The sequence below is a fragment of the Rousettus aegyptiacus genome, unplaced genomic scaffold (genome assembly GCF_014176215.1).
Source record: "Rousettus aegyptiacus isolate mRouAeg1 unplaced genomic scaffold, mRouAeg1.p scaffold_m13_p_15, whole genome shotgun sequence".
NCBI classification, from domain to species: domain Eukaryota; kingdom Metazoa; phylum Chordata; class Mammalia; order Chiroptera; family Pteropodidae; genus Rousettus; species Rousettus aegyptiacus.
The window spans coordinates 28,903,321-28,926,171 of record NW_023416290.1 but is presented as its reverse complement, the minus strand read 5'-3'; the positions used below and the strand labels follow the sequence as shown (position 1 = coordinate 28,926,171).

Sequence of the window (22,851 nt, the reverse complement as noted above, 5' to 3'; positions counted from 1 at the left end):
ACAAGATCCCTAGTTGATTCACAAGCATATTAAAGTTTGAGAAACACTCATGGAGAAAGGGATTCATGCTTTTCAGCCAGAAAAGCACGATACCCACTTTTGTCAAATGCATGCTGAGATAATATACCACATACAATGACACGTGTTTAGATTAAGGACTTGTCTACTGCACAAATGAATCACTATCTGCCTTGGGACAAACATACTTAAACTCTGCCATTTTCACAAAAATCTGGAATTGCTAATTGTGGACTACCGTAGCAATCTATTTGATTTCATTTCACTAAGTACAATGTTCCCCTTAATATTGTCTTCACATTCAACCTTCAAACTAGAGGCATATAAAGAGATAACTCAGGAATCGAACCACAGATAAAACAATGACTCTGGATTATATCAAAATATAACGCCATATTTATAATAATGTACAAAGCAAAGCAAAAGATAGAATAGCTGAATAAAGTAAAGTCAAAAGAAGTCAATTAGTGACCATAAAAATAATCGTTTGGTTTCCATGTGAACTTTAGACACTGGAAAGACAGAGGACCTTGACTGTATTTTAAATACACAGAATTTAGCTATCTTGAGAATGAGTGAGATCAGGTACATTTTGGAGGAAAAAACTGCTCCCAGGTAAAACTCATACTACAAATTTCTTGCCTACTTTAGTCTTAGAATAAGTCTGGATTAGAACATGTGTACTAGTTGATAATACTAGGAGGTCTTCATGCAAACACCATGTGTGGCATTCCCAAGTTTTCTGAACAATTTATCATTGTGGCCTTTATCATTCCATAAATTGAAAATATAGAATAATTGATGAACTCCCCAAAACTTGCCCTAATTTCCTCATTTATACATTGTCCAGTGCTATCTAAGAGATGACAAAAATCAAAGAATAAATGTAACCAAAGAATTTTATGACGAATAGCAAAATTTAAAAATTATACAAACAATCCAGACACAGCACAGATATTAGGAGAAAAACAAACAGAAAATAAATCTGGTTATAAACAAACTTGTGACAGGAAATGGTCTAGCACCTACCTACAAGACCTGCCAAACAGGAGGTGAGCAAATAGTTACTTAATGAAATGATTATTAGTAATGAAAAGAAGCCAGTGCAGAGTCTATGCCTATAACCCTTATTAAATATATCAGTAGGGATGGGGGGCTAGAGAGGAAGCTCACTCACACTCAAAATCACCTTATGGTACAGTCAGAGAGGCAGCATACTCTACACTCAAACTGATCAATTTTAAAGAGCTGAGGTACTACGGTAGGGTAGTCCATTCTGGGCCATAGTTTCCATGAAACTGTTCTTCTTCCAGTTAAAAATTTTAAATAAAAAATTCTCATTTCCCCCTAAATTTGGGAAGGATGCTTCATGCTTTGAAGTCTCAAGCACGTTTAGCAAATTTTAGAGATTCAGAATTTATGATAATTCTCAACAAGATACAGAACTGTTTAAATTATAAATATGTTCATAATTTAGGGCATAAGAACACCAGTACATCAGAACACAGAACTTAGAATTTCACCATATTATTCTAGGTATAAAAATCAATTTGGTATCCTAGCAGGTGAAGGATTCTATTTAACTTTAGGCAATTATTTTAAGTCACAATATACAATGAGCTTTGCAGAAAGCTACACAAAACCATTTCATGGACTCACAGAAATAATAGAATCACTGTCCTAACTGCTTGCAAAAATAAATAAATAGATAGATAGATAGATAGATAGATAGATAGATAGATAGATAGAGCCCAAAGGAATCATTAAAATGATTATGTTCTATTATGGGGCCAAAGTAGAATAAGTTGAAAGAGCCATGTGAAGCAGTCTATACGATCCCAGTTCCCAAGGAAAAATTAACTAACCCTTTGGCTGCTAAGTCAAGAAGAGAAGCCAGCAGGCTTGAGACCCTACAAGTAGTTTCTTGCCTAGATTTTAGAGTGTTTTCAGGTACTCATAATCCTATTTGTGCCTCAAAAACAACTCTGAATTCTGAAAGTAACAGGACAAAAGGGCACTTTATACTGTCACCAGCAGTTTGGAATTTGGCAAGACAGTAAAATTAAAAACCTTAGAAGCTCACACCCTTATATTAAGTTTTAAAGAAATCAACCAGAAATTGAGTTTTATAAACATGTTTACCTAGAAATTCCTTATCATAGAAAAAAACCAACCCACATATACAATAATTTCTAAATAAATTATATACCTCCTCCATGAGACATAATATTAACTTAAAGATGAAATTTTTTGGACATAAGTAAACTTTCAGGATATGGAGTTTTGAAACAGAATACAAAAGTGTATCTACAGCAATATTCCTATTATATGGAAACACACGGTAGTTTTTCTATGTGTATATAAGATAACAGTGCCTATCTTTTGCTTATGAAATAAGAATTTTTCATGCACTTACATGTCTATATTTTCCAAGTTTTACTTTAACAATGAAAAATGTAGGATTGTTCTCAGAAATAAACAGAAATAATGAAAAACCAACATGCTCTTAAAAACCAACCTGCTGAACTTCAGCTGCTGTGCTCCTGAAGAGTTCAATGTATCTTTTACCCAACAAGTCCTTATGCTTCCTCAATGCATTCTGTGCATACTCCTCACAAGCAAAGAGCACAAAAGCATCCCCTGTTGGCCTGCCGTCTGGGTAGGTAACGAAGAGGATGCCTTCCTTCCCCCCAGTGATGGGGCAATGCTGTCCAAAGAAGGCTACCACTTCATCAGCCGTGGCCGTGAATGGGAGCCCTCGCATGCGGACAATGACTTGATTTTCCTTGGAGAGAAACTGGGCTACCTCATTGGATGTACCTAGGGAACACAAATATCAGGAAGTATGGGGAGAAATGGCTAAGACACCAACTTTACCAAATTTAAAATGCGAAAAATTCTTGGCAATGTCTTACATTCATAATTAAGACCCGCACTCCCAAATGAATTCATAACAACATCCCAGGAATCAGAATCTTCTTCTCACAGATTTGAAACTTTCCCCCTATCATTTTCATAAAATATCTCTCAATTAGGAAGGCAGCCAAGCCAGTAAATCATGGACCAACCACTGTGTTCTTCTCATGGAGAGGCAATTAATCATCATGGTAGTTAAGGGCATAGGGCCTGGAGCTAGAATGCCTAGATCCAGCCTTGACTTTATCATTTATTAGAGTATGACTATAGTAAAGTTTAACCTCTGGGCCTTAGTTTACTCATCTGTAAAATAAGGGTAAAATAACCTACCTCAAATTATGAGAATAAGTTATTATGTATAAAGAAAGCATTTTAGTGATTTTGTTATTTTCCCGATAACTTAAGATTCAAACATACTCAAGTAGAGAAAATAGTATAATGAATATACTTGGCAGTTAGTCTCAACATTTATCAACATTCTGCCTAGCACAAAGTATTTCTGTACAGTACTGCCATGTAGTACTCAAAAAAAGTACATCGTTCAAACTCATACACTACTAACATTTCCCCTTAATCGTACCACTCATGTACCATGAAATCCTAAGCATTAACTTTAACATTAATTAACTTTGCCATCTGCAATTTCCAGTGGTATTATATAAAACCTCAGGACCAAAGTAACTTCAAATATACTTTATCCCCAATCGATATGAAACTTTGCTTTGGGAACATGATTAAACTTGAAGCTCTGAATTTGAAAGCTTTGATTTACCTTGAGAAGTAAATGACAGAACAGAATTATACCAGCAAATTGTAGAAACAAGATGCTGTTACTACAAGTTCTACTGATGAAAAGATTTTTAACAGGGCTATATAATGCAGGGATATAAGTGCTTTCTGTATTTAAGTTAAAGTCACCCTCATATATTTTGGCAATAGGTGTCAAAAGCCTCTTAAAATGTCCCCTCACATTCTTTGATTGAGCTATCCTACTTTTAGACATTTATCTTAATGAGTGGCACATACAGAGATACAAAAATATTCACTGCAACATACTTAAGAGTGAAGAGTTGGAAATAAGCTCTAACTGCCCAACAGGGATGTTTAATACAATTCCATGGTACATATAATATTGCATAGCAATTAACCTTTAAGAAAATTGAGTAAACAGGAAGATATTCAAATATACTAAAAGGAGAAAGGAAGTTATAAAGCAACATGAACAGAAATTTACTAAGTAGTCACATGTATAGAAGAAATCTGTTGGAGAAACCATAGTTAACCACTTTTTTTAAACAGCGGTTTTAGGTTTTTGTTCTTTATTTTTTTTATTTTTTAACATTTTATTTTTAGTTAATTTTTTTCCCTCTTTTCCCCCTTCCCCCTTATTTTTACATTTTAAAGTTATGAATCACTTAAGAATTAGATAAAAACTTTCTTGTTTCTAATTCTTTCTGACATGTTAGTGCAAACGTTACTTATCCTAAAATACTAGAAGCCAGAAGGTACTGTTTCTGGCCAGGGATGAATTCACGAAATTTAGAGAAAACCCAGAAGCAGAGATGCAACAATTCTAGGTATTCTAATATGGATGTTTTAGAAGTAGTTTTCAGAATAATTTCTTTAGAGAATTACTCTTTCCTTTTGTACATGACTTTATGTGACCCTTTCACCTTTGTATTATAGTATTTTTAATGGCTATTTAACTACAGTTGGTTGACTCAGCCTTAGGGCAAGTGTTATGCATTATATTTACTGATATCATTGGACATTTCCTTCTATTAAAAAATGTCATTTCCTATGCTTCATTGGGAAATAAAAATCATTAATTTACCCTCTTTATTTACCCTTGGTATACAAATAAAATTTTAGAGTCTTATTATAGGCACATTTTACAAAAGGCACTCACCACCAGCAATTTTAAGAAAATCTTCACCAGTTGCTTTGTAAACCTAAGAAAAGAAAGAGAAATTAAATATAGTTTCTGAGCTTTCTAATATTCATACTCGAAATTTCGAGGGTTTCAGGCTGTGAGGACGTACCTCAATGTACCGGGTTCCCATGTGATGTTTGTGCCTCTGTAGTGCTAGATCTCTGTGCTCCTCACTTACAAACCTAACCAGAGCTTCTCCATTCCTTCGACCCTGGGCATTCAGACAAAGTGCTGCACCTCCCCTTTGAAAAGAACAAAAGAGATAGTAGAAGTGGAAAAAAAATAAGTCAGGAAAAAATTATAGGAAACTCATTATCCTTTTGAGATTGTAAAGTAAAATAGAGATTACAGAAAACCAACTTGGCAATATTGAGTCCTTTGAAGAATCTTGCAATATCTTGATCCGAAGACTGCCATGGTAAACCTCGTGCCCTGACTACCGTGTTGTCATCAATAAGTTCCATCTTGCTGCTGTGGATCAAGCAAAACTTCAGGTTGCATTATTTAATGCCATTAAGTCTTGACCTATTACCCTCGGTAAAGCAATTTGCTAGTTTACACATGAGGTATTTATTTGGAGTTCAGAAAGACTTGTAACACTGCCTGATTTACTCTGTAACCTCGAAAAATATCTGGGCACAATTCAAAGTTTTCTTTAGATGGTTCACTGCAGAAAGACAACTGGATATGCAGATCCAATGCAGCTAGCTCACCTAGCAAACAATATATCAGCTGAGTTGCTGCTTGTTTGCCATCAACTCAAAAGGACACAGAATCGACTCATAGGAAGCAGAGGTCTCTCAATACCCTGATCGCCTATAAGTCCCTAGAACAAGAAAGGATAGGTTTAAATTCATTCTCCGAACTGGCCAGTATACCACTGGGGTTTGACGGCAAAATTTAAGGTCCGCATAAAGCTGGCAATTAATCCACATCAAGAATAAGTGCACACAGTCACAAGTCTGCCATTAAAATATCTCCTCTATCAAACAGGGGAGCCCTCAGAGTGCTGTGGAAATGCTTGGGAGTGTCCACACTTTGATGAGTCATCTGCAAATCACCTATGACCTATTTTGGCACCTTTTGATGTTCTAATTCCTCCCATATTCATATTTTCAGTGCTCTTAGGACATTTTCCTTATGAGTCACTTTCTCCACAACTATATAGACCTCAATTTAAATTTGTGGACAAAGATGTCAGAAGTTTCTGTTCATGTCAAGCACCTGGCAACTTCATGCAATTCAATACAGTGATTTACAAACTTAAAATGGTCTATCTGTGATCACAAAGATACCACCATTTCATACTTGTCCCCAGTTATTTCCTTTGCTTTAAAGTATAAGCTGATAGAATATACTTAAAATTATCTCAGTAAAGATCTTGTGAACTGTTATTAAAACCTATAATTTTTTTGGAAGTTTTCCAGTGAGAGGACAGACAGTTCAAAGAGGTTAAAATAAGAATTCAAATACACAAACATATGATTTACCTAAGGCCATAGTGACTAAAGATGCAAATATTCCATTAAATGTTAATCCCAACATCCAAGCATACTTTAAGACACAGCCTCCCTTTATAAGTGACCTAATATTAAAAAGTGGATAGCCAAAAGGTTTAGTAAAGTGACTAAAATATAAGGTAAGGTTATACATCACAATATGAATAAAGACCAATCAAAAGGCTCAGATGGAATAGCACTCAAGTACTCACCAAGTCCCACTTTCAAATTTGTAATTTACTCTCTCTGGATCTGAAAACCTGTGATCTAAAAATAAGAACATACAAGTCATCATTTTAGCTATTAGAGAGACATTTTAGCTATTAGGTGAGGGAAAAAGGGTGGGATCAAATTCTAGGTCTGCACTACTACAACAGTGATACTTACTATAAGGCTCTGAAATCATTGCTAAAATTATATTCCCCATATCTTCAATTTGAGAGGCTCCATACCGGGAGACTGAACTATTCTTCTCAAAATTTAAATCTGGTAGATTAAGTCAAGGAAATATTTTGGGGAGGTAAAATGAGGTTGCTTCTAATCCCAAATTAAACTCACACAGAGCTTTGAAGCCAAGCAAATTAAAATTAAAATGCACCTAAACTGACAATTCTTTGAAATCTCCGAATGGCTGCTTCTCATCAGTTTGGACATCACCCACACTCCCTGAAGTTTCCAACTGCTCTCAGGTAAAATGGCCACATCGATCCTGTCTCGAGATACTAGCAGTAATATTTCTGCTTACTGAGTAGTAGCAAATGCACGAATACTGACTTTTGTTTATTTTCAAACCAGGAAGTATACAATGAAGTTAATGGAATCCTTCATCCTATATATCATTACAGCACGCACAAGGCAATGTTCATGCCTCATAACACAGCCATCTAAAAGGGTAGTAAATGCTTGTCCTTAGAGAGTAAATTTGTAAGAAACAATCCAAGCACTCAGAGCCAACACTGGCCAATGCAGATCTTGATCAAGTGAATACACTGTTTGGGTAAGCCAGAAAGCATGGCTTTTAAGAAATGCATGCGTGGCTCCAATGGGGTTTGAGGGTGAAACCCAGAAGACATTTCCATCGAGCTTTATAAATTTGCCATCTCTCTAAAATAAGCATGTATCTTTGTTAAAATAATTATCTTAGGAAACTAACCCTCACTGAAGTGTTTAATTTCTTTAAGTTTCAATGCTATAGTCACACTTTGTATTACACATAAATTTATATTAATAATGCATATGGGACTCTTATCTTTTCTCAAGTTTAAAGTGAAAAGTGACCAACAGGCACTCGAAAAGATGCTCAACATGGCTCATCATCGGGGAAATGGAAATTAAAACCACAATGAGATATCAACTCACATCTGTCAGAATGGCTATTATCATCAAAAAGATAACAAGTGTTGGCAAGGTTGTGAAGAAAAGGGAATGTATACTGGTGAAGCTACTATGTAAAACGGTGTTGACAATCCTCAAAAAAAAATTAAGAATAGAACCATCATATAACCCATTTATTCAACTTCTGGGTATTTATTCGAAGAATACAAAAACGCTAATTTGAAAAGACACATACATCCCTATGTTCATTGCAGCAATGCTATTAATAGTCAAGATATGGAAGCAACTCAGTTGTCCACTGATAGATGGATAAAGAAGATGTGGTGCATAATACAATGGACTACTACCCAGCCATAACAAAGAAGTAAATCTTGCCATTTGTGGACCTTGATGGTACGGTACTGTGCTAAGTGAAATAAGCCAAAGACAAAGACAAATACCATATGATTTCACCCATGTGGAATCTAAAACAAAAACAAAAACAAATTCATACAGACAACAGACTGGTGGTTAGCAGAGGGGACTGGAGGAGAGTGTGAAGGTCAACTGTATGATGATGGATGGTAACTAGACTTACAGTGTTGAACACTATGTAGTGTATACAAATAATGAATTATAATGTTGTAAGCTGAAACAAATATAGTCTTATATACAATTATACCACGATTCTAAAAACTAACTTAAAAAGTAAAATGAATACAGCCATCTGGGTGGTGGTTATTAGAATGTTTGTCTTATTTTATAATTTCCTGACTGATACTTTATAATAAGTACAAAAAACAAAAACATACTAAGTATGTAGGTATTATTTTTACCTCAGATGAAAAGGATATATACAATGTTAAAACAACTCAGAGAGCTCCCTCCCACCAAGAATTACAGCCAATCATCTGAAGACTAAATTAAATGAGTAATACCCTTTTCCATTCTCAAACAAAAGCTCTTTCCTTTCATCCCCTAGCCTCCTTCTCCCTTCCTCTGTTAAGGACCTTGTATCACTTTCCCAAAATGTTAGACAAATTCACTTGTGTTGTCCCTCACCAGTTACATGTCTCTTCAGTTAAATGTACCACATGCAGAAATGCAGCCATATGGTCCTTGGTAAACTACTTAATACTTAACCCCACTGAATTTCAGCTTATCTGTAAAGCCTAAACTATGATTATCTTTACAGTCTCTGTCTGTTGTTTTTTTTGGTGGGGGGGGGGGGGGCGGGGCGGAGGGGTCGGGGGAAAGATTAAATGGGATAAAGCAAGTCCAGGGCACAAAAGCAGGCATTTAATAAGTGATGTTCTTCCCCAAACAGATAAAAAAAAAAAAAACTAGAACTTAGAGAAGTACAGTAACTCACTCAGTCCCTCCTGGTAAGTAATGTAACTGAAACTATAATACAGCTCTGATTTGACTGTGTGTACACAATTCCCTGCACCAAGAAGCTTTGCCTAATTTGTTTTGTTTTGAGCAATACTTTATGAGAAGCTTTCTAAATGGATATTTAAGATCCAAGTGAAAGAGATAGATCAAAAGTAAAAATGGACAGTATCCTGTCTGTGTAGACAGAGGTTTGTAGCTAAAGAATTATTTTACCGAATTCTACTTTTAAATTAAGAATGTTCTAGTTATTTGGCTAACTTGGTTCTGCATAACACATCCCAACATGTTTCTCTTCAGGTCATTACACATCAAGAGGATCTGCAGTTCTAAGCTCTTAACAACTTTTAAAAGTCACCCAACCTCCTGCACGCCCAAACCACCCCTTTACAGATACACACACACACACTCTCTTACACAAACCCATCCACCTTCTCTTTGGGAAGTTTGTTCAATTCATAATCCTTACCAGAATTTAACATGAATAATAAATGAAAGGGAGTGAGAAAAAATTTCAGTACCAATTATTTCCCTATCAATTTATAATTATATATTGAATTACCTGCTGCACATCTGATCTTGAGGGAAGGAAAGATGAGTCTGTGCCTCCTGATTTATGGCTCACCATGCAACTTACTCATCCTACCCTTGAGGCAGGCACAACAGCACCAACAGGCTCAGCCAGCTTCACAAATGAGAAGTGCCATGAGGAAACACAGGGTAAAGCCAAACATGGTGGGAACAAAACTAACATTTCAGGCTACGAGTAAGCAAATTGCTACATTTATACAGAATTTTGAGAAGTCCAGAGATGCCTTTATTTGAATAAGAGGAGTATTTTCTTTAGTGCCATCTTTAGTGAAACAGATTTTAGGATCTAACCCTTGCTTTTAGCAGCTGAAGGTAGAATTCAAAGAGAGAAATTTTAAAAGTTCAGGAATGGTAGCTTATCTACTCAAAAAAAGTTACCTTTCTCCACTGCTGGAAAATAGACACACTTGATGTCTGAATGCCCAACTTTCACCTGTAAATAACATGTTTTTGAAAAAAATTTTCAGTTTATAACTAAAAAAAAAAATCACACAAATAAGTGATAAATACACTGTGGAACAATTATGTTTAAAATATTTAATTTAAATACATTATAATTGCATCTCAATTCAAAATCCCAACTCAAAGTCATTTTCCCTGCCATAGACCTCTCAGAAGTTTGTTTCTTCTCCTTCTGCTGTTTACTTGTATTTATAGTATAATACAACTGCCTATATTCTCAGACATATTACAATACCTCTGCTAATAAACAAAGGAATACCAAACAAAAACATGGCAAGAGAAGAGCTGAAATTAGTATTCCAACTAAGAACTAAATTTCCTACAATTATGTAAAGGAGGGAAGGGAAAAAGTGACAACTTACCTTTAAATAAGTGGCATAATTTCAAAAATAGAGTCTATAAATATAATACGCTATATTTTAAAGTGAGCTTTGAAAGAAGCAAATCAAGAATGTTCATGTAAAATAACATATTAAGCTAAGGTAACAAATTTTTTTTCATAACAATAATAAATGCAGGGAAAATAATCTAAAACCACAGTTTTAACTCTGTTATTCAGAAGCTTTACTCTTTCCAAAAGGTATGAGATCCACCCTAACAAATATTTCTTCAGGAGATATTATTGCAATGAAGCACATAAAAGAAGGTCTAACAAAACTGTCAAGTCAATTATACCCTAGAAGAAATAAGATGGAAGTAAGGGCTAATGCAACAGAAAAGATGAAAATTTCACTTTAGAAAAACACAATTATATGGGATAAATTAGGGAAAGGAGACTCCATAATAATAAAACAAGTCTTCTAAAGCTTTCTAAAACAAAAAAGTTATCCTGGAATTCCCAACTAACATTTTAAAAGTAAATTACTTTATAATGAAAATAAACACCATAAAATTAATACATCTCTGAGTTCTGGCCAAGACTATGTTATATTTCTAGTCACTTAACTTATTACAGACCACGACCCAGAGCATTTGCCGATTTGGCTCACATCATGTTGATATGATGACAAATAAAATCCCCCCCACCTCTAGCTAACAAAGTCAACTGCTAACCCAGCTTAACTGTACATTTGGTAATATTTAAAATCCCTTTCACACACAGAAAGGTACCAAGGAGGAGTCAGCACTTCCTTCCACCTTTTAAGCAGGGCAATGAAGCTCTGCATGATTTCAAAGGCATCATTCAAATAATCAGAACAAGCACATAAGAGCAGAATGAACCACACTCACACACAATATTTTACAAATGAAGAAGTGAAGTTAACCTTTAAGTTTACTTGTATCAACACGTGGTTGATGCTTTAAAAATGTTTATATCCGGTATTACACACAGTTTTAAGAAGTTTTAAGTGTAAAAGTTTAAATAGTCTTAAATCAATAAGGAAGCTCTTTTCAAAGTCCTTGGCAACTGTTTTTCTTCATCTGAGACAACCAACAACCTGGTGAGCCTGAAGGATCACAGCCAACTTTCGAAAGTGTGTGGCAGGCCAGGCACTGGCTAAGTGGTTGCGTATACTGTGTCATTACTCCTTACAGTAGTCATGCCCATTATAAGATGGGGAAACTGAGATTGAGAGGTACAGCCACAATAAGTCTGACTCTGGAGCTCATGTTCTTAACAACTCTGCTATATGTGAACATCTTCTATATATATATGTGTGTGTGTATATATGTATGTGTGTGTGTGTATATATATACACACATGTATATGTATATGTGTGTGTATATATATATATATATATATAAAAAACAGGCAAATGTCACTATTAGTAGCACACACACACACCTCTAACTCTTAGATGGTAGGCAAGACTGATTAAGTGATTTTTTTTTTTTTTTACCCTGATAATGGGAAGCTGCACAAATAAAATGGCATTTGCTAATAACGTCCAACAGTACATACAGATGCAATATCCTACAACTGGATAGAAATTTTACAAAATTGACTTCCCTTTCCTATTATAAGGGAGATAAATAATCTATTTAAATGGCCAACCCCACCCTCAAATGATCTTTATGCATTCTAGATTACCCCTATTTAACAAGTAGGATTTTTGCATTGGACTCAGGATGAAATGCTGGTGCTTCTAACTAACTTAAAACAAAACCTGTAAGCATCGGTTTCCCCAGCTATAAAAAGGAGGTCATACAGTCTCCATTGGGCTGTTGTGAGGCTATTGATGGGATATGTAGTAAGCACTCAATTGATAATTCTCTTCTTTCACGTGCTCTCCTCATAATATCATACTTTATTAAAAATAAGTTCTTAGTAAAGGGTTGGCTGAGTGAATAGTAGAAGTCTTGATTAATGAGAATAAATCAGCTCACAAATAACAAAGCTAACAAAAAACAGGTCAAGAAACCAGGAGGAAGTAATATCATTCAACATGACGGGGGGGGGGGCGGGGAGGTAAAATAGGGTTGCTCTTTTTTAAAAATGGGTAACTCATTTATACAAATAGTTCCATAATCAAAATGTTCTTTTGGCAGGAGACAACTAGTGTTAATTTCCACAGGGGATCTAAAATAAATTCTTCCTCAAAACCAACCAAAAAATCATAAAGGCACTAATCCCTATCATCACATTCTCATCATCTTACCTCCTGATTAAGTAAAAAGCTTATAAAATGCCATCCACAGTTCACCTGTTAAATAAGGTCTTCTCTCCAGCTGGGACTACATAATTCAAAAAGCAGGTTAACACAACTGCCACTGGAGTAACTCAAAGTGGCCCAACACTAATACCAGAAGCGGTTTTAGAACCAATACAATGGTAAAAGAAGGAAGTGCTAAAATAAGGACCAAAACTGCATTCAAGAAATTCAAAGTGGTTATACTTTTTTGTTTACGTAACACCTGATGGTTTACAAAGCTTTCATTTGAGAATACCTGAGATAAAAGTGAGGCTTAGACAAGGCAAGTGACTACCAGGAAAGCAAAGCTGCATATTCTTTTACTCTCTGCCTCCCTTGCTCATTTACTTGGTGCAACAGGTAATGCCTCAGGAGCAAATGATTCCCCACCTACTTGGCAAAACCACCGAGGAGGTGTAATGATCATCTTTATGTTTCCAAATTTAGTACCAATTCCACATTAGGAAGGAAATCTTTAGTGGTCTGATAGAAAGGACTTTTTAGAAAGCCTTTGCAGATAAGGACAAGTTGATAGTTAAATTTGGTATAATTGCTTGGACCTGAAGAATTGGTTTAGTAGCCTAGTCAGGAAGATAATGCCTTTGAATAAGAGTCATAAAATAATTGATTACAGTAGCAAAGTAAAACAAAAACCACCGCTAGGAAAGCTTAATAACATTTCTTACCTGCTATGTGTGTAGGAGGTGAGGGTGGGGGGAACCATGCAAATAAAACATTAATAAAAACATTTAAGATTAAAATTCACTTTTTGGTTGGCAATAATGCTATAAATCTAAGACTCTTCCAATATAAGCAAAAGAAGCTAGGCTATAATTAAGCTATTTTTTTTAGAAATCTAAAATTCCATAGTTTTTCAAGAATGCATTACTTAATGGCCACGTGATCCTAAAATTTCAGGTGTGATATGTCTGAAATGGAGCCCGATTAAGCTTTATTCACAATTTGTCTATTGCAGTCACATATTTCTGACTGTCGTCTCCATGGCATTTGAAAAAGCACCACCAACAAATAGTTACAGAACTAGGATTAAAAGGAATGACAGAAAAATAATCAGTGTAGCATCCTACCCATTCACCTAATCAGATGACACACTTTTTAAGAAGTTCTACTATACATTGGTGTGTAGATACTACAGACAGCACAGAACAAGTAAAAAGCCCAGACTATCATGCTGAAAATGTTTAATAACCCTAAATCTTATACATGAAAAACTCTTAAGAAGAAACCAGAGAGAAAAGAATGGATAAACTTTTAATAAGTTTCCTCTCAATTGTTGACACATTGAGAAAACCAAAATACCTAAATATAAGAACCTCTTTATAGTTATGGAAATTTTTACTAGTATCTGACTTATCATCACCAAGGATTTTCTTTGCTAAAAGAGGAAAATAAATAGTCAGAGATAAACAATTGTTAATACACAGCCTTTCCTATTCAAATTGTCTTTTTCTAAATTAAGATAACTTATTAGAGTTTCCCTCCACTATTGATTTTTTAGAATTTTTGGTTCTCTATGTTGGACCAGTGAATAAAACGGTTGAGTATTTGCTATGGACTGAATTGTGTCCCTCCCAAAACTTCTATGTTGAAGCTTGAACCCCCAATATGACTATACCTGGAAGACAGTATTTAGGAGGCAGTTAAGATTAACTGAGTTCATAAGGAACTGGCCTTAATCTGTTAGGCCAATGGCCTTATAGAAAAAGACATTTCCCACACCTGTCTCACAACCCTCCCCCTCCATGTGAGACACAGCGAGGAGGTAGCTATCTGAAAGCCAAGAAGGGGTCTCACCAGAAACTAACTGTGCTGGCATCCTGATCTTGGACTTCCCAGATTGCTGAACTGTGAGAAAATAAATTCCTGTTGTTTGTCATCCAGTCTATAGCATTTGTTACAGCAGCCTGAAATAATACAGTATTCAAACCAAGAAAGCCAAGAGTAAGAATTTTTCTGCTGTCTCACCCTTCTAACAAAATTCTTATAAGAATTCCCTCAAAATGTGCTTATTCCACCCTGGAGCTAAACCAGTAACTAACCAATAGCTAAAGCAGCTAAAACAAATTCCAGCAAACTGTTTCAAATAAGAATGTAAGTAAAATGGGTTTGACCTGCTTACAAGTGATTAGGAAAAATGTGCAGAACAGCCATTTTCAATCAAGACAAGAAATTATGAAATACAATAGAAACTAGGTTTTTACTCCAAAGAATGAAAAAGTTTAAGAATAAACATCTATAACCCAAAAGTTCCTGAAAGCAACTTAACTCTGACTTTATGACAACTCTCACAGTGACTTTGGGTGTGTCATCTCCTTTATATTACTCAGTATTCCATCTCATGTTAGTACGTGACTGCTTACTAATTAGTCCTTTAAAGACTTTACTGGATGAATGAGGGGTTATTCAAGACTACAAGACTTGTGATTATTAAATTTACTTTTATATACATAATGCATTAGATATACTATCTTGATAATGAAAAAAATTGGGGGTAAAATCCCAACCTAATTTTATCTTAAAAGATGAGTTATAATCACCATAATTTTATATTTGACAATTCCAGGTTAAAAGGAGTGCCGAAGAGTAGCTGTTTGTATAGACATATATCCACTACTTTAAAAAATTCTTATCCATTCAAAAGAAGCCAATATAAACCCTAAAAGCAAGATAATCAAGAACTGCATCAAAGAAAGTAGTCTTCACATTCTTCAATATCTAAAAAAACCCAAACCATTCCCATAATCTGATATTGAATGCTATTCTAGATGTGTTCAACTCACATGGATCCATTTAAGTTAATCGGTATTCAAACTCGGCAAATTTTAACTTTGAAAGATGTCTATAATTGTATTATTAGTTCTTCATAGCACAGTAGACAAATTTTGCACAGGACAAATTTCATCCATATACTGACAAAGTTAAAAATGATTTAATGTTTCTTGAACTGGCATTTTTTTGTGGAGCTTCCTTTTGAGATGATTCTTGGGTAATCACTTAAAGGATACACTCTGTCATTGCTGCAACATTCAGTTTATCAATATCAGGTGAGCCAGGACAACACTTCTTGAATTCTTTTCGAAGATCAAAAAAGGAATAGAAGCATTCAGGCAATAATACATTCTGAGGAAGGACAAGGTAAAATTGTTAACTAGATAAATTTAGTTCGTTTCCTTGATAATTAGGAACCTAAGAATTAAATGTCTGTATATTTTACCACAATTTAAAAAATGTTTTTAAAAATAGAATGTACGAGTGATTTTGTTATAATATTACATCCTATATATATGGCTCATGGGAAAAAAATTCATCTTATTTTAAGGCAATAAATTATGTTTGTGCTCCCGTATGTATTACAGTCAAAACACTTCTGAAGCTATGATATATCTGGGCTGTTGTAGTTTGTATTTTCTGTTTGATAAAACTACACTTTTTCTAGCCATAATCATTTTAGACCATCTGCGTTTTCAGGTAGCAATATTAGCTCTCTCAATTCTTACACAGAGGCATATGTTTACAACCTAGACAAACAATTCAGTTATAGAATGTAGTAGTTTTAAATACTGGGTTCTAATAATGCATATTGATTAAAATAGTGAATTCCTGATTACCTGAAAAGGATTAGTTTTGTGACAAATTATAGTCCTGACCAACATCAGTTTTCCTGACCAGTATTCTGACTATACTTCAGAACTCAAATTAGACTTCAAAAAAAAAAAAAAAGAAAAAGAAAAAAAGAAATGAAAAGATATCACAAATCTCAACGGCAAAGGAGAAATGATTACCTGCTATTCTTAGCTACTAGCACCACTCGTAGGATTATTAAACAGAGCTCAACTGCCTAGGCAAATATTACACTATTGTTTCATTTTTCCCCCTGGGGGCGGGGAACCCTTATTGAACAACTTTCAAATCTTTTTGTAAACTGAATTTAGATTTTTCTTAAAATTTCAAAATAGTTTGTGTTCACTTACTGGAAAATTCTACCCATTTCTACAAGGAAATAATTTAATACTTGTAATCCCTAACATCTATGCAATAACGTATCTAAATTTTCTCTATTGGATTCTGTTAGATGTGACTTGCTCCTGCTATATTTGAAATAGGTATTACTGTACCATGGTCATGGTTTTCAAAATAGTTACCAAGAGAATAATGAATCCTCATGGATACCTACAAAAATGCTGATTTTAAAGCTATTTCTAATGACAATAACCTATATATTCAACAATAAGATTGGCTTAAATAGTTATATCCATTAAAAATACCAAGTATTTTATTTAGTGTTTACAGAAGACGTTGATGTTATATTAAATTATAAAGTAGGCTAAAAAGATTTTTTTCTACAAAAATCTAAAAGAATATACCCAAATATGTTCATATTAGAGAAAAACACTTTAATATATTGTTTTCTGAGTGTCAGGATTTATTCTCTTCCATGTTTTATCATTTTCTCTAGTTTGCTTTAATGAATAGAATGACTTTCATTATGTTACAAAATTGTTTTAGTTTTCTTTATCAAAATCTGAATAGAAGTGACTCGGTCTCAATTTTTTTCTGGAGTTTTCCCCATATCCAAAGCAGCCCGTCTAAAATAACAAAAGCATCTGTTTTCCTCCAGCCCAATAGGGAAAGTATTAAGTTTTATTCCTCCTCATATGAGGGGCGGGGGGGGGGGAATCCTCACATATTTCTATTTCTGGATCAAGGATATAACAGTTGGTCTAGCATTTAATTAATGAAAAATATTCCCCCTTTTAATCAAATAATTACTAAGTTTGCTATAAAGGGAATGATTTTCTCAGCCCTCGAGATATAGAAACTTGAGTTTCTTCTTCAAACTTTTACAATTACCATTATACATTTAACTTCTTCCTTTTCTCTACTGGAGTAAAAAGACGATCTGCAGTGACTACTCACTTGTGATTATCAACTGCCAGTCTAAAACTTTCATTGCAAGGCTTGCCTCATATAGTTTCCCTAAATACATTTAACTTCCATCTTTCAAGTTCAGTACCTGCCTATCACAATAACAACTTAGAGCTCAAACTAATTAAGTTGATCAGATGAACTATATTAGCAATGATTGGCTATACTGGGTCAGCTGTCAATGCTCTCCATTTTCCCAAAGCCCCTCATTCTTGCTAGGGAGAGAAATCACAGTATATAAACAGTAAGACTGTTTTGTTTTCTTCATACTCTTTTCCATATCAAAAAGATAAACAAAGGTAAAAGATGGGGCCAACTCCATTGTTTTGATTCAAAATTCAATCAGTTTTGAATATTTACTGTAAGTCAAAGTGCAGTATACTATAACGTTTCACTAGTTATATGGTTATCTTTAGCAGTACAAAGCTTTTAAATGAAATTATTAGAATTACAATTTAAAAGATTTAATTGAACTTTTTTTTTTTGCCCCCTCTTTTCTCAGATAAAGCATTTCCCACACAGATGGGAATATTAGTGTATTAAAATAAAATACAGTTCTCTCATACTTGTAATATACTTTGAAAAAGGGAGAAAGTCGAGCATTTTAAAGATCTGACAGATGCAAAAAGTTTTAAGTCACCAAAGGGTGTATGTAAAATCACTGCAATCTCAAACATCTCTATGAAAGTGTCATGAGTTTGTATTGTGGTAAAATATACATAACACAATATTTAACAATTTAAGTGTACAGTTCAGTGGCATTAAGTACAGTCACATTGTTATGCAACCATCACCCCCATCCCTTTGTCATCGTCTCAAACTGAAATTCTTTACCCATGAAAATAATTCTCCACACACATCTATTTAAAATAAACAAACCTGGATAAATCTTTTTTTAAAAAAAAAAAAAAAAAGAAGCCTCCAGTCACCCCAAATTTCAATCGTTTTTTGAGAAGCCAGCACTCTTACCTTCTTGGAAGCTTCAGGATGCAGGATTTGCCTGACATGAAGCTGCCCATCAGTACAGAGACAGAAAGAGGTTCCTACCCCAATATTTAGTTCATTGCTCACTGACTGGTTAAACTGAAAAGAACAAGACACAAGGATGCAATTGAAGCAAGATTTACAAAGTCTGCAAAGTGGCCCCAGTTGGTAGTAACCAGAGAAAACTGCGCTGCTGTAAAAGGGGGACATTGGCGATGGGGACAACATAATTAAGACTCGGTTTCCACAAACTGTCTAGCTTCCTTTAAATAAACTTTCCAATCAACCTGCAGTTATGCAGGGGAGAATTCAGTAAACATTTTTTCTTCCTTCCGTCTGACTGTACTCTCTTCTATCTTCTTTGCGAAATATCCACTTAAGACTTTTAAATCATTCCTTGGTGTTACTTTTTTTTTTTTTTTATAGTTGTATGTTCTAGGCTTAAGAAAGATGCCAGTGGGCAATGGGTATGGAAAGTCTGGTGTGTTTCCTGAAACACACCTCAGAAATGATCACTTTCTTCTGTAATTCGCAACTCGTGTGCTAGGGCAGGAGCAGCTGAGAGCGCCCCACACTCACCGAAGCACAGATGTTTAGCGCCCGGCCCTGGACGGATTCAGTACCCGTCAGCAGCCCCGAGGAGCTGGTTTTTAGGTCACTTCAATTCCAGCAAGGGGATTCCACCGCTTTCACTGTGACCCAATGAACAGCCCTGCATATCCGGGCCTGCAAACCCACCCCGATGCTAGGACTAAGGCCATTAAAAAGTAATAATGGAACCGGAACTGAGCCTTGGGAGTTCAGAATCCTTAAACCAAACAAGGGCCACCTCTAGCATCCGCGCAAGGCCCGCGCGCCTACACCACAGCGCCCTCTGCCCCACGACTGAGCCGCAGACCCAAACCCCGGCAGAGGACAGTCGCGTCTGGGGCCTGGGCCAGGGAATAGGGGCGCTAGGATTCAAACTCCGCTCATCACACGATTAGTAAAACCCGGCTGATTCTCTGGCCCAAAACATGACTCAGGAAGCAACTCGAAAACTGGAGAGTTTTGCCCCAAGACCCTGGGTTTTGGGAGACTAAAAGAATCAGCGACCTGTTCCCAAAAGGCACGACCCGGGCCTCCAGGCTGAGTTTCCACCCACGCTCCCCAGCGTCTTGCCACCCCGCCCGGTGGACGCGCAGGGACCGTCGGCCGAGGGCGTGAGCCTAGTAGGGCTGGGCCCGCTGCGACAGACGCCTGGGCGGCTCGGCTGGGGTAGGCAGCAAGGCCCAGGGCTGTCACCTGTCGGAGGGCTTGGTCTAGCTGCGGCGCGGAGGACAGGCTTTCGGCGTCGATCTTAGTTTCTTCTTTGCAATCTTCTGTCAGCTCCAACTGATCCGGCCTAACTAGTACTTCGTGCAACTGTCCCACCTCCGAGGGAAAGAATCAGGAGTCAGCTTGGGAGCCTTTTTTTTTTTCACCCTCTTCCTTCGCTCCCCTGCTAGCGCGGCCCGCGCCTCGGGAGGGGTCTAGCCGCAGAATCAAAGCTCACTGGTCCCCAGCGGCTCCGGAAGCGGAGAGGTCTGTGCAGACCTGCCCCCGACCCCACCCCCACCAGAATCAGGTCGGAAAGGCCCTGAAAGCGGGCACTAGGAGCCCCAGGGATTACGCCACGGCTCCGCCGGGCGTTCCCGACGGGCAGTGAAGCCGGCTTGGCGGCTCCCGGCCTCCCCACCTGAGTTGGATTTTGGGGGGGCTGAAATGGCTCCAAGGCGGTTGGCCAACAAGTTTGGTTTTACTTTGGATTCTCTAGGCCCCAGGTCCCGCCTCACAAGTTGGCAAACAAGAGAGCACTTGTTTACCGAACCCACCCCCCTAAACTTCTACAACTTGCCCTACCCCTATCTTTTGGACAGAAACATGGAGAAATACCTTCTTGTTGGCCAGATCCACGACTTTCCATAACAGCAGTATCAGCTCCTTCTCATCTGAGCCCAGCTTGGCCCCAGTGGCCCCAGCAGTGATTCCAAAAAGCACGACCAAGTAATCCGGAGACGCCGTCATGACGATAGGTGGGGAGGGGGAGGGGGGTCGGGAGGCGGTGAGTTAGGGTGGAAGTGAGAACGAGAAAACCTGTGCTAAAACCCCTCCAAGAAAAAAAGAAAGAGCGCCCACCCCACCCCCCTCTTTCTCCTCCTACTCTTCGCTGCCGGTGCAAAAGGCGGTTACCAGCCACCCAAGCTCACACCTGGTCGGTGCTCCACACCCAGGACAGGAAGGGGGGGGTGGGAAGGAGGGCGCAGGAGACCAGCCCTTTTTGTATCCAATTGCCCGAGCGTCTATGCAAAAAGCCTGGAGCAGGGTTGCACCCCCAGGAGGCGCGCGCAATGGCTGAAAGCTTTTCTGTTTTGGGATGTGGCTCTACCTGCCCGCCCCTCGCCCCTCCCCCACGTGGTGCAGGTAAGACACCTGGCAGCGCCGGCCTATTGGCTCCTTCAAACCAAGACGTGGCAGCGGTGGGGGAGGAGGCCGCAGGGGAAAGGGAAGGTGGGGGTGTGAGACAATGGCTGGATGAATGGAGAGGGGCGGGAGAGAAGGGAGGAGGGGGAGACGCGCAGGGCAGGGAGGAGGTGGTTGCCACCCAGAGGGTAGCCTAGACTAGACGGGAAAAGGGTGAGGGTTAAGGGGAGCGGGGGGAGGGGTCACGCCCACGCTTTTGGAGGTAACCGAGAAGTGGGGGGCTTGGAGAAATGCTGTCTGTGGGGGACGAAGCCGGAGGTTCTAAAGGGTCAAGCGAAAAGACTGGCGCGGGGATGCGAAAGGAGGCCAGAGGTGAGGCCCGGGGTGCGGAGCTGCCCAGGGCGCGGCGCCCGGAGAGGGCGAACCGCGGAGGGAGGGACCGCCAACAGCAGCTGGGAGGTGGCGAGGGCAATTGCCAAGGACCGGAAAAGCCGCTCCCGAGCCCAACACACCTTTAAAGTGCAAACAGCAGGCCCTGCGCCTCCCTCGGACCCGAGCCGGGGTGCAAGGTCCTCCAAACCCGGAGGCGCTGCCAACCTTAGGGAGTGAAACTCCCAAGCGCGGCATAGCCAGGCTCCCGGAGCTGGACTCCGGGCCACCAAGTTACGCTCAAAGAAGCAGTCGCCGAGCGCAAGGCAGGAGGAGGTTCCCCGGGAGGAAATTCAGGCGCAATGGACCCCACTCTCTTTTCTCTTGAACTACTGCCTTAATGGCCACGTCTTGTTTGGTCCTGGCTGCTAGTTCGAGACTGGAACCTCCTCCGGAGCAGGGGCCCACTTTCTTTGATTTGCCTTGAGCCCTAAATAAGATGCAGCTACTCCGAGTACCAAATGTTTTAGTAAATCAGGCCAGAGCCGGCACTTCCTAAATTCCCCGCTCTGACCCCACTACCGCTACTCATAACTTTGCCTCCTGTACTTGCTTCGATTTGACCAACTTCCCAATCTTCCTACTCTAGCTAGCTAGGTCTGCGCAGAGGCTGTGTCCCTCCTTGCCTCAGCCAAGTCGGATTCAGTGTGGTGGGTCCTTTTGACATTTTACAGAGAAAAGTGCTGGAGGTGAAGTTTCCGCTAGTTTTATATCTCAAATTAATCTATTCTTGGGAACAGTTTCGTCTCAAGTATTATCATATCATATTATCGGCTCCAGGTCTCCAGCCCTTTATATTCATGATGTGACATCAGGCAACCGTACAGCGTTACAGTAACCCTCCCCGGTTATAAACCAGAGAACCTTTCAGGACGCACGTCAAGGGCAGCTGGCGATCGAGCTTCCCCGACGGAGAGGAAGCGTCGCGGGAGTGGATAGTGGGGGTGAGACTCGGGGCCAGGGCAGTGTTTTGGGAGCCTGAGGCCCGCGCCACCACGTTTCCTAGCAGCAGGGGCTGCCTGCCGCGGCGCAGGGAGCTTAGCGTCTTGGGAGAGCGCGAATGGAGGCCGGTCTCTGCCCGGATCAGGCAGCGCTGTAAAGGTTAGCGAGGGTGCTCCGTACCACCTTCGTCTGCATTTCGGGTTCCATCACAACATGCTTCCCCCTTCTGGAAAGCAGGGTGCGGGGTTGGTAAGGGCCCCCAGAGTTCTTCGCTGACTCGCATCGACGACCTCGCCCCTCCTGGTCCTGGTATCTCCAAGCCCCCTCCGGGGCCCGGCACTGGAGTCAA

The 22,851-nt window shown here is 38.6% G+C and overlaps 1 protein-coding gene across 5 annotated transcripts in view; it reads right to left on the bottom strand.

Moving 5' to 3' along the window:
• Positions 1–21,094, bottom strand: part of ESRP1 (epithelial splicing regulatory protein 1) — a 60,607-nt gene extending 39,513 nt beyond the window's left edge. For 4 of the 5 annotated variants that reach the window (XM_036232882.1, XM_036232883.1, XM_016156034.2 and 1 more), the window contains exons 1-10: positions 20,604–21,094; positions 19,974–20,102; positions 18,675–18,788; positions 15,785–15,899; positions 6,754–6,852; positions 6,579–6,633; positions 5,228–5,338; positions 4,977–5,109; positions 4,844–4,886; positions 2,537–2,838 (exon numbers count right to left, since the gene is read on the bottom strand). In XM_036232882.1, the coding sequence (XP_036088775.1) occupies positions 2,537–2,838; positions 4,844–4,886; positions 4,977–5,109; positions 5,228–5,338; positions 6,579–6,633; positions 6,754–6,852; positions 15,785–15,899; positions 18,675–18,788; positions 19,974–20,102; positions 20,604–20,735 (1,233 nt within the window). In that variant the 5' untranslated portion in view covers positions 20,736–21,094. The remainder of the gene's footprint in view (positions 1–2,536; positions 2,839–4,843; positions 4,887–4,976; positions 5,110–5,227; positions 5,339–6,578; positions 6,634–6,753; positions 6,853–15,784; positions 15,900–18,674; positions 18,789–19,973; positions 20,103–20,603) is intronic. The other variant, XM_036232881.1, reaches the window with a different exon arrangement.
• Positions 21,095–22,851: the final 1,757 nt, after the last annotated feature.